Source organism: Lepisosteus platostomus, chromosome 4 (assembly GCF_059453375.1).
Source record: "Lepisosteus platostomus isolate fLepPlt1 chromosome 4, fLepPlt1.hap1, whole genome shotgun sequence".
Taxonomy (NCBI): domain Eukaryota; kingdom Metazoa; phylum Chordata; class Actinopteri; order Semionotiformes; family Lepisosteidae; genus Lepisosteus; species Lepisosteus platostomus.
Window position 1 is genome coordinate 7,255,613 of NC_142614.1, and position 11,635 is coordinate 7,267,247.

General features: G+C 49.4%; 1 protein-coding gene across 1 annotated transcript; it reads left to right on the top strand.

Moving 5' to 3' along the window:
• Positions 1-54: 54 nt before the first annotated feature.
• Positions 55-10,134, top strand: vgf (VGF nerve growth factor inducible). The gene is made up of 2 exons (XM_088627970.1): positions 55-239; positions 4,355-10,134. The coding sequence occupies exon 2, from the start codon at positions 4,379-4,381 to the stop codon at positions 6,386-6,388; it is 2,010 nt and encodes a 669-aa protein (XP_088484096.1). The 5' UTR covers positions 55-239; positions 4,355-4,378; the 3' UTR covers positions 6,389-10,134.
• The last annotated feature ends 1,501 nt before the right edge of the window (positions 10,135-11,635 follow it).

Consider the following 11,635-nt stretch of genomic DNA (forward strand, 5'->3'; position numbering starts at 1 on the left):
CTGCCAGCAGGACTACAAATACCGTGGTCGCTGTCCCTGGTGCTGAAAAGCTTCTTAAGACGCCGCGCCGGGTAGTGGTAGCGCCGTCGGACTTCAGTGTTCCGAAAGAGCATTTAGAAAAGCAACAACAACAAAGAGAGAGAAAAAAGAAGTGATTTTGTTTTTTAGAAAGTGACACAAGAAAAGATAGAACATAAAGCTAGCCAGTGACGCTCGCCTTTCCAAATCAGAAATTCTGGGTGAGTAAAACATTTATGTTTCTGATGTTCGTCATTAAAACAGCAGCTGATAAAACAATCTGTCTTTTAAAATATTTTAGGTATTGTGGTTTCCAGATGAAACGATTTTCTGGAAATTCAAGTGCGGTTTCAATGTATGTTTGTAGTGTGCGATGTAAGTTATAAATACTCGGGCACAGGACTCATTTCATATTTCCCATGTTGTTCAAATGGACACTGTCGTACTGGGGGATTCTGCGGGGGATGACACTGGAGTTATACGTGTACTTGTAGTCGCAGACGCAGTGAACGATCACCTAACAACAACATTATACGACACGTTGTTAGTCATCTTAGACACACCTGTAGATCTCCAGAAGTCACCCCTTCACGTTTTTTCCTTAGCTTTAGGCAACCAAAACCGAAATCTATTCCGCATTAGGAGCAACGCCTACGTCGGGGAAAAGAGTGGCGATAATACCGCGAATAGTAAGAAAGGCTTCTGGGAAGAGGAGCGATGCGAGAGAAGCGGGGTGAAGAGCCCACGCGGTGCTGGGCTTGCGTGTCTGTCCCGTGGGGGCAAGACATCTAAAATAGCGCCAGCCCCCGGAGATTACACGGGGCAAGCGCTTCTTAGGAAGGGATTAGGATCGGAGCCTGGCGCTCCGAGCGCACCGGACACAGAGCCGCGGAACTTCGGAGCAACCAGCTGGTCTCGTCAAAAGACACAGCGCTGCCTCCAGGCCAGTGTCCGAGTCAGTGCAGGTCCCCCTTCGTCACTTCATAAAACAATGTTACAACAGTGTCGGGAGCGGGAGGAAGCGAGATGGGGGGCGTTTATAGAAAGAAAGCCGATGTGTGTAAGCCAGTGATGGGGGCGGATTAAAGGGTAAAGGTCGAGGGCCGAAGGGTTAAGATGGCAGAGCGGCCGGGGAGCCAGTGCAGAGATGTAAGGAGGAAAGCGGGCAGCTGTCCCACCGACTGGCCGGGAGTGAACCTTTCCGATTAGCGGTCTCTGCTTTGCGTCCGGTGGACTGCGAACAGCACTCAAATAAAGCCCGAGACAGGCGCCGGCTACAACACACTACAGTAGGTATGGGGGGTTATTATTGACGGACACCGACTAAGAAGCACTTCAGCTATAACCTTGCTCCTTTGTGGTAGATTCCAGCGGGGAATTGAATGGCCCAATGGAGACTAGAGGGGAGGTGGGGGAGAAGCAAAGTTTTAAACCGTGAAATGTTAAATACGATGGCAGCAGCTGCAGCCGTTCTCTTTACAAAACCACTGCTAACCCAAAAATCTATCAATCCTGCAGCAACACTTTGAAGCTGCGGTCGCGCTTCACTTTTCCATTGTCCTCCCGTGCGGCTTCGCTCCGCTACCTGGAGTCAAACGCGGCGATCATACGATCCCATCGCACTAGGAGCCGCAGATCAACCGGATCGACCGTCTCAACCGGTGTGCTTCCGGTGAATAAACTTTTCCTAAAAATCGACGACGAAAGTTGCTATAGAAACAGTTCCTATTAGAGAAGAGGTTAAAAAAATAAATGCAGATTTCCCCGGTTACCAAGGCAACGCTTCGAGCCCACCTTACAACCCCCCCCCCCTCCCCACGCACGGCTCTCGAGACCTGACCTTTTTTTTTTCCTCTCCGGTGATTCAATAATGCGGCGGCTCGTGCACAACCGCCAGACCCAGCGCTCGCGCCTCCGTGCCGCTGCACGGCAAACTTCGCCGCGTCGACAAGACTCACCTGTGCTCTTTGTGTCCAGTTTAAGTAAAGAAAATGACTACATCTGTCATTTTTACTAAGAATGAATAAAGAGTAATGGGTACTAAAGAGGAAATTACTACAGGTGAAGTCAGCAGCGCTCAGTCTTTTTAATAGGAATTAAGGGTCTACAACCCTGGTCCTAGTTTGCCTCCATTCTGCGGGTTTCATGCACAGCATTAACTTAATTTCTAGACTTGAAACAATTTCTTTATGATTTAGAATTTGGTCAAACCGGTCAAAATAATGTAGACATTGATTTGGATTACTAGTCTAATAACCTTTTCAACACTAGCGGACCACTTAAGAGTGTTCTGAACTGAGCCGACCGCTTGTTCGGTTCATCCGTCGCCCGTCGGTGTTTGCAATCTTCTGGCAATCAGGCGTGCGCTTTCGGTCTTGGAGCTCTGCAGATCCGGGATTGGAGCCCCCTGGTGGGAATTGAGCGCCGTGTCAGCGGCAGGGGTTCGCAATCACGTCCAGTGGACGGGCCGTGGTCGGTGTGAAGTTGTGTGAATGGGGCGAGGGTGGCACCTGCCCCACTGCCAGGTGATCGAATGGCTCACGTCCAGCAGGTACCCCCCCTCTGCCTCGTTCAATGGCGTGATCAGAAACAGACCGGGTGGCTGAGTGGGCGTCGAGACATTAACCGCGGTGGGGAGGACAGTGGCGTCCACTGACAAAGTTTCCGTCTTCATCCGTCCCTCGTACACATGCTAAATGTGTAGCCCAGACATTCAGCCACTCAATCAGGAAAGCCAATCAGGTCAGGAAAGATCAGGGTTAAAAACTAATTACAGATTGGTTAGCATTTTCTCTGATGCTGTGAGAAGCCGTTCTGCATCAGAGTGGCTGGAAATGTGGTGAGACGTTAAAGCATAGTGCTCATACTCCAGCTTTTCTACGCTGACCAAGTCATTATGTTTTACAGAGAGATGGACAAAAGGCTACTTTCACCACCACTAATAAAGCCAGTTACTGTATATGGCTCAAGACAGAAAACCCTGAGAAACCATAGCTCTCTATTTTCTCCAGAATGGGCATTTAAAATTCAATCAATCACTTTAAAGAATCACTGTGTCTTAGAAGCAGCAATCAATTGATGTGACCTTTTTTTTATATTCACCATACCAGATATATTCTGTTTTGCAAGCTGTGTCCTATTAAGCCTAATTCTGGGCAATCGCTGCTTTGAGGAAAATCGTCCATCTTGTCTTCCTTCAGAACTCCGGCTCAAAACACACGACAAACTGGGATTGATCTGTAAAAGAAATGGTTCCCATGGAGAACACCAGTTATGATACAAATAATTGACACACCTGAAGAAGGCTCCTCAGCTGAAACGTGTTTATTTTTAATTTCCTTCCAGAATGAAATAAACCTCTACTTGTTCTAATTGTTCTAAATGTTGTTTTAAACTTAATATTGCATTTTATTATTTCAATCTGCTGACTGTTGAACTGACGTCCGAGTGTGTTTGGTGATGTGTGAGAGAAACATTCCCACTGCTAAATTGTTGTCCAACTCCTACAGGTTGTTGTCTTGCGATGTGAACCTTGGTCAGATTTGGTAGTGGTTAAGTTCTGACCCCTTCCAATTCTGGATTATACTGGAATTTTAGATCTCTTTCAAAATGGGGAATTATTACTGCTGAAAGTATTATAAGATGTGTTTATCCAAAGCAACTGAGTCAGAAAATGAACTATAAAAATGGAGAAACAAAATTGCGTGATGTGGGATGATGCAATAAAGCATTCAAATGTTGTATGATAAAAACATTTCTGTACTTCTTGTAGTTGGCACCTTATATTGTTTTTTTTTTTAAGATGGTCGTGGTGAAAAAAAACAGCATGGCTCTATTTGCCCAGAGCCTCTGTCATGATTCATCACATTGCAAACCAAGTGAAAACAGATGCAGCTGTATGGGCACAACTGAGCCACATCACCGTGAATAATCCTCTACAGATCTCAACTGCCACCTGCTCAGATAAATAAGGGTCCATTAAATGTAGAGATGATTGTCAAATAAGTATGTAGTTTAATGAAACTACAACATTTTCACAGATGAAAAGCACTGTTGGTGATGGAGGATATTGTTATTCGTACTGTGTATCTGTGACATCATATATGGCTTCAATATTAATTCTACAGCATATTCAGATTTTTAGTTCACATTATGAGATTCAAACCCCTTATGAGCCGTGAATATTTAACGAAGAACACTACGGAAGAGTGCCTTTTGAGAATTCTGTGATAAAACCATAGACTACGCAAATAGTTTAATGAGGAGCCAACAGTGACTGTTCCTTCCTGATGTTTAATGTCATTCTCATCCTTGTCCTCTCTTTTTCCACCGCCAGGTGGGTCGCGCCCATCTCAAGGTCATGATCCCGTGCCAACACACCTTAAGTGCCCCTCTGTTGCTGTTGCTGCTTGGCACTAGCTTGGCGTGGACCGATGCTGCCCCAGGGGCAGAAGAGAAGTATGGTGCCACGAGTGTCTCCCGCCCCCTCCCGCCGGCGGTGGGAGTAGCGCAGACCGCGCAGAAGGAGTCGAGAGAGCAGGGAGACGGCCAGACGCAAGGGCTGAAGAAAGAGGCGAGGTCGGCCCCCGAGCCAGAGGACGAGCTCTTCAAGGACGTGGACCCCAAAACCCTGGCGGCCGTCCTGCTGGAGGCCCTGAACCAGCAGGAGGGAGCCAACCAGGAGGCTGGAGAGGGGGCTGGGAAGGGGGAGACCGCGAGAGAGGCGCTCCGGGGAAGCTCGGAAGAGGGGAGGCGTGAGGAGGCAGAGTCGCAGCTGATCTGGGGAAAAGAGGGGCTGGAGGAGCGAGAGAGGGATCAGGAGGAGGAGGAGAGGAAGAGAGCAGAGGAGGAGGAGAGGCTGACGGAGAGGGTGAAGAGTCGGACACGGAGCCAAGAAGGTTTGGGTGTGGAGAGCAAGAGCCAGGAAGCTGGAGGGGCAGGAAGAGGGGGCGAGAGGGAGGAGGGGGAGGAGCGCGTGAGGGGGGGAGGGCAGGAGGAACAGGAGGAACAGCTGAGCCCCCAGGAAGTGGAAAACCTGCAGGCCATGCTGGAGGAGCTGCAAAGCTACAGCACCACCACCAAACGAGAGAGGGACTCCCTTAACGTGGTGGAGCGGGGAGTTGGGAAGCCCAAACTATGGAAGGACAGAACTGGGGGTTACAAGGCCAGCCTGGATTCTGAAGCCAATGAGGTCCTACAAGAACTGGGGGCCTATGAGCGCGTGATGGGGGCCATGAACAAAGGGAAGACACAGCAGAACAAAATAGATGTGGAGTTGGGGGGGGACACAAAGAGGGGGAAGCAGTCGTACATGGGGCAGAACTTCTTCGAGGATTCCAACCAAGGCGTGGATGACGAAGAGGAGGAGGAGATCCTGAGCCCTGAGGAAGAAGAAGCAAGGGCCAGGGCCGAGCAGGAAGAGGTGAGGAGGCAGGCAGCCGAGGCGCAGCGTGCCAAGGAGGAAGAGGAGAAGCTGGCCGACATCGCCTCCGACCTCCTGCTCCAGTACCTGGTCAAGCAGGACGGGGCCGAACACAGGAAGCAGCAGAAGCAGCAGAAGCAGCAGGAAGAGGTGCTGAACTCCCTGGCAGGGGCTCGGGGCAAGAAGCTGCCCGTGGTCAGCAGTAACGCAGCGGAGGACAAGCGCTCCGATGAGGACGATGACGACGACGACGACGACGACGACATTGACCCCCAGACCATCGACAAGCTGATCGAGATCTCCAGCAAGCTGCACCTGCCGGCCGACGACGTGGTGGACATCATCAACGACGTGGAGAAGAAGAAGAAGAAGGACGCCCCCGAGCCCCGCCCGCGCAAGCTGCCCCCACCGCCCCGCAGCAACTCACCCCCACCTCTGCCCGCCCCCCAAAAGCCGCGCCAGAAGGACAAGTTCCTGCCCAAGCAGGCCGCTCGTGTCTGGCAAAAGCAGACCTTCTCATCCTACCCCTCTTACTCGCCCTATCAGAAGCCCTTCCGCTCCTACTACCCCTTCTACTACCCACCCCCCAAGCCCCGCTTCCGCAACCAGGAACTGTCCGTCAACGACATCCTGGGAAACTCCCTGGACTACGACCTGGACCCCAGGCCCTGGCGGTACCAGCTCAAGCCCAAGCCCAAGCCCAAGCCCTGGTCCCGCCCTCAGCCCAGCGCCCTCTTCATCTCCAACTACATCCGCCCCAGAACTTACCTGCCCCCGCCCCCGCCCCGCCGCGCCCTGCCCCCCGCCCGCCGCCGGCCCTACTACTACTCCAAGCCCATCCCGCTGATGCCCCGCGACGAAGACTACTACGACCCGGGGCAGGAGAGCGAGGAAGAGCTGGAGAACTTCATCGAGAAGGTCTTCCTGAAGCGCCCTCGGATGTTCTAGTGAGAACAGGCCAGCCGGTGCAGTAGGAGTGCGTTTCTGTTCCATTAGATCTGTTTTTTCCATTGGTTCGGAAGGGAGGACCTGTATGTTTATGCCTTTACCGGTTTCTCTTTCCGTTTTCTGACTCCTAGTACTGTCAGTGGATGTTTGTGTGTCGTTCCGGGTTACTTTCTAATTGCATGAATCGGACAGGGGAACCAGATGGCCACTGGCCTCACTCCCCTCCACCCCCTTGCCCAACCTGCCAACAGAGACAAGCAGTTTTTTTTTAAGGGGGAGGGGTGGGGGGTGGGGGTGGAGTGAAGAAAATGAACTAAAATATGAAAAAAAATACCAGTCCTTCACTGTGCCAGTCCCCCTACCCTGCATTTCTTGATCCAGCTGTGTGGCCTTCTTTGAAAGACCCATTCCTGGTTATTAAGCCTCTAGCACACATCTTCAAGAAAGTCCAGATATATCATTACTGACCCATTCATCACCTACCTCAGTACCTTTAACCTTCCGCGTACCTGTCAGCCTATTTTGTGCCACCCCCCCCGTCGCAGAAGCTTGGCTTCTTGTGGCGCTGAGAACGTGCGTCCCTGTAGGATCTTCCGTCAAAAACACTTGCGGACACGGGCCGGATGACGTCACCGACTTCGGGTCTCCCACGCTTCCAGCTCGCGCTCTAAGTCGGCTTTCTGAATATCTGACGGCTGGCGAGATCGGTTATGCTCCCGCCTCTCGAACCACGGTCAGCACGCGAAAGAAAAAAATAGCGAGATGTCGTCAGGGATTTAAATGCTTGGAGATGGGACTGCAACGTTATGGATGGGGGGGGTTGATGGCTGATGACGTCATTGTTCGCGCCAACGTCACCTGCCCGAGTAGATCAGAGTGATCTAGAAGTCTTAAAGTATTCGAAGCCCAACACACCCGCAATCCCTTTCCCCGCCTCCTAAAAGACGTGACGATCACGGCCTGAGTCGGAGACGTTTGCTGCGAGCTACCGCGTCATATTGCTGAAGCAGATCCAGCACAAAACCAGTCGAACATGAGCGACGTGGCCTTTCTTGCGTTCCTGAATCACAGAACTGAACTTGCACTTTATACAGAATTCTCCCTGGCTGATTCTTAGTTCCAGAAATTGAAACTATGTCGTGGTTTACCGACCTATATCATCATTAAGAGCAGGAATAGTAAAGCGTTTTGCTCCTGTGCGGAACTGGTTTTGTACTCAAACTAAAAAGTGTTTAAAATCCCCCCCCGCAAAAAAAAAAGTTTTAACGAACATTTTCTCTCGGTAGGCTGTTTTCACCAGTGGGCGGAACGATTCTCCTTCTCCAAGCACTGTCGCTCGCGCTCTTTCCCGCCGTTTAGAAGAACGCACACAGAGGGGCCGCGCGCCACCTAGTCCGACTGTTCCCGATCGTCACCCACGAGCCGAATAAGACCGACTGGGGCTGCGGTCCTCGGTTTGATGTTCGTGCGCAGTCGAGAACTGACTCATAGTACAAGACTACATTTGGTTTTTCTTGTAAGGGTGAACGTTAAAAGAAGACGGCGCGTTAACTCGGAACAAGCTGTAGACATGCGCTACATTAAGGGAAGAACGAGACGTGACTGACCAGGTGTCGGACGCCTAGGAGAGGGCATCCATGGGCATCTTTCAGCGAGAACGAGAGGACGACTGCTGGCGCGGCAAAGTCACAGTTTGCTCCGCCGAGCTGCGCGCAGTGTCCTTACGGCGCACTAGCCGGCTTGGCGAGACACAGAAGTCAAACTCTTACCTCACCCGGCCCAGGAGCCCGGGGTCGGCTTTTCGGTGGCCCGACTCGAGCCCTTTGGAGCTCGATACTCGGACTTTTCCTTTTCGGACCAACGTGCCATTACACCCATATCTCACAGTATTCAACCGACAAGTGTCAGGGTTAAACTAAGCAGAAATCCAAGCCTATGTGATTCGTAGTTTAGTTTTTCCTCAATCCGTGACGGTCTTTAATAGTTTTTTTATGTTCTTAGAACACACGACACAAAACAGTACAAAACTGAGGTGTACAGACCTGTATTACCTCAAACAGTATTTGCCTCGCCTTAAAAGCAGGTTGGTAATTTTACATACATCGTATTCACTCGGAGTGGACTCGTAACCTGCAAGGCGAGGGACAAGCAATCACTGCCAAATGTTAAGTTAGGGGATTCGAATCAAATGTCGATTTGATAGATCTTTTAAATGAGGCGCAGGCACTAATGAGCAGGTGGGTTGAATTGACTAACCAAGAGAGAGGCTAGTTACCGTGTATTCGTAAAGAAGCACCGCATTCAGAAATATCGTTATTAGACATATTAGACGTAGCCAACTTTGTTATAGAATAACTAGAGTTAAGTAACATTTTTTTCTATAATCTGTTCTGGTTTCAAGTAAATTGCTGCATGCTCATCGTCATCACTTGAAATTGTAAGCCCTGAAGTACACACAGCGGGTATGGCAGGTTAAAGGTAAAAATCATCGCTGTATTTGAAGCAGTAAAGGAACACTTAAGGAAAACCGTCGGAAGTAACTTGGCATCTGTTTTCTGAATTTTTTTACACTAATTTCCTATTCTTCATTGTACCCGAGGTTTCTTACTTGTACAGATGTGTCTGAGGGTCACACGTATTTATTTCCTTGACAAATTTCGGTGCAAAACATCATACATTCCAAACATTTTTGCATAGAAGTTTAAAAAGAGCGGTATACAAAAAAAAATCTAGTGATAGTAAACTATTGCCTTATAAAACACCTGGGTCCCATCCGTCACTGCAGGGTGTTTCCGGAAAATCTATCTGAAGGTGTTTGTGACCGTTGTTGCTATACTTTCCGGTGAAAATAAGCGTTTTTTGTATGTTAGTTTCCGTAGTATAGCTCAGGCATGCTGCTAATGTTGTGTGATCCTGTGGATTCGTCGTTTACAAATGGAAGGCGTGGCAGAGTGTTTGGGAAGCCAAAATAAAATAAATCCTTGGATTTTTTTATGCTTTTTGGCACAATTAGTAGTGACATTTTTTTTTTCTTTAAAGAAGAGTGGCGAAAAAACATGAAAAACTACGTGCTGAAACCCCTTACCTTTCTATCTGGTACTCAGAAGCCAGAGGCTTAAGTGACGTCATAAAATACAGTACGTCATTGGACTTTATTAGCCGATGCACGAGAGATATTGAAGCACAGAGAGTGTGGTTTATAATTATGACACATTGTTTTTTAAATGAAAGAAGCGCAAGGGACCTACAACTCAAACGATAAGGATGTTTAATCTCTTCACCTACGGGCAACATTCCATTCGCTTGCCATTTAAGAGGCTACAATGGCGCCTTTTACAGATCGACCGCTTCTAGTCGGGTAGGGGTTCGCTCAGGGAGTTGCAGAGAGAGGGGTGGGTGCGGCGCTCGCGCGGAGGAGCGCGGCAGAGGTGTCTAATCACGAGAACAGCCGGGCAGTGGCGAAAACCGAAGGAAACGGACTAATTTCTGCACGTTTGTCTGTACTGCATCTCACAACCGCTGTGGAAAACATAACGTGTTGTTTTTGACAAAATCAGTGGGAATACTATTCAATGAAGAAAAAAAACTTGAGTAATTCTGTAAGTCTTGTACAAGGATCCTGTCTGTGATGTTCTTTATAGATGTACCTGTATTTAATAAACATGCATTGACTCGATGTAAATAGCATGTTGATTACTAGTTTTGCTATACAGAGAGAAATAAATAAAAGCAACTATTTTATTAAATGAGTTTTTTTTAATTCCTTTGAATATATCTGACCCATCAAAAGGGCTTCGACTCTTTCAATCTTCATAATTGCCTGCGTGTTACATTCCCGTACAGACCTTCCAAGATCTCAGCCTCACTGCGGCAAAAAACCTGAAGAAATAACTGTTTCCAGTCAATATAACCTCGCCGTTATATTTCCATATCACCTTCTATCCAGACGACTTTCAACACGGTTGCGGTAGTGACCAACCTGCTCCATCTCCTATCTGTGAAGAAAATGCAGGATTCCGTATTTTTTTTCTTTACAGTTAAATTCTAAAACAACAACTCAAACGACAGCTGACGAACGCGGGACGAACGCGCGTCTTTTGCACCCTTGTTAACAGCCGACACCCCAGCTGCTGTCTGACTTCGAGAAACGAAGGGCTGACGGCCTAATAAAAGTGTACTGAAGGCGTAGTGTGCCGTTGCCTGCAATAATAAGGTATTATGATGATTCATATTTCTATGGCTCTTCTCAAAGTGCTTTACAGTAAACAAAAAAGCACACAGTGAGAGGAGACAGCAGGATTACAGTTACAATAGGGTTTTGGGATACAGTTGAAAAGCAAGTGGACAGACGCAGAACCAATTAAATAAAAGCCCCCTCTACAGAAGCAGGTTTTGAGTCTTGATTTGAATGCGCTCAGGGAAGGGGACTCTGATATCCTTGGGGATAGAATCCCAGAGCTCTGGGGCGCAGCAGGAGAGGGCCCTGTCACCCATAGGATGTAGACGGGCCTGGGGGACGGACAGGAGACCAGAGTCAGATGAACGAAGGTTGCAAGATGGGGAGCGGGGGGCTAATAAGAAGTATTATGATTATGGGATAAGGTTTCCCAAACATGGGTGACAGTTTGGAGCGCCTGTATATTACTGAAGCCCACGCGGATGCAGCGGTCATTCCCCTGGGAATGTGGGCAGTGGTGTGGCGGAGAGCTCCCGCATCGGCTCCCCGCCGGTCAAGGAGGAACATCGCCAGCTGGAATCCCATCCCGAGTGGCGCTGGGTCCCACTGGGGCGAGGGCGCGCAATCTGGGCCATACCGCCATCTCTGCACTCCCGAGTGGCTACTCCGAGTCGAAGCCGTATCCAATTTCCCCGGATCCCGCGGCGAGTGTTCCAGAATCGCCTGCACACCTCCCCACTGCCTCCAGCAAAACACTCGGCTCAGCCCAGGGGAGGGGGCAGCTTCTTGCGTTATCCCTGGAAAAACCAATCCGCGCATCCGGTCATATCTCCATCCATCAGCTTCCCAAGACTTGGCCTATACATCGAACGCTGTGATCCATAAAGCAGGGACCCCCCCGTCCCACAAACCCACGATCCATTTCTGCACACAGCCACTGCGCACACCAGCATCATCGGTGCGTACCCAGGGGGAAATACACAAAGGCATTTCGACGAATCAACTGGCATCGCACCCGTTTCATTCACAGGCTCATGCTAATCAAGGTCATATTGGAATCCGTAAGGCTG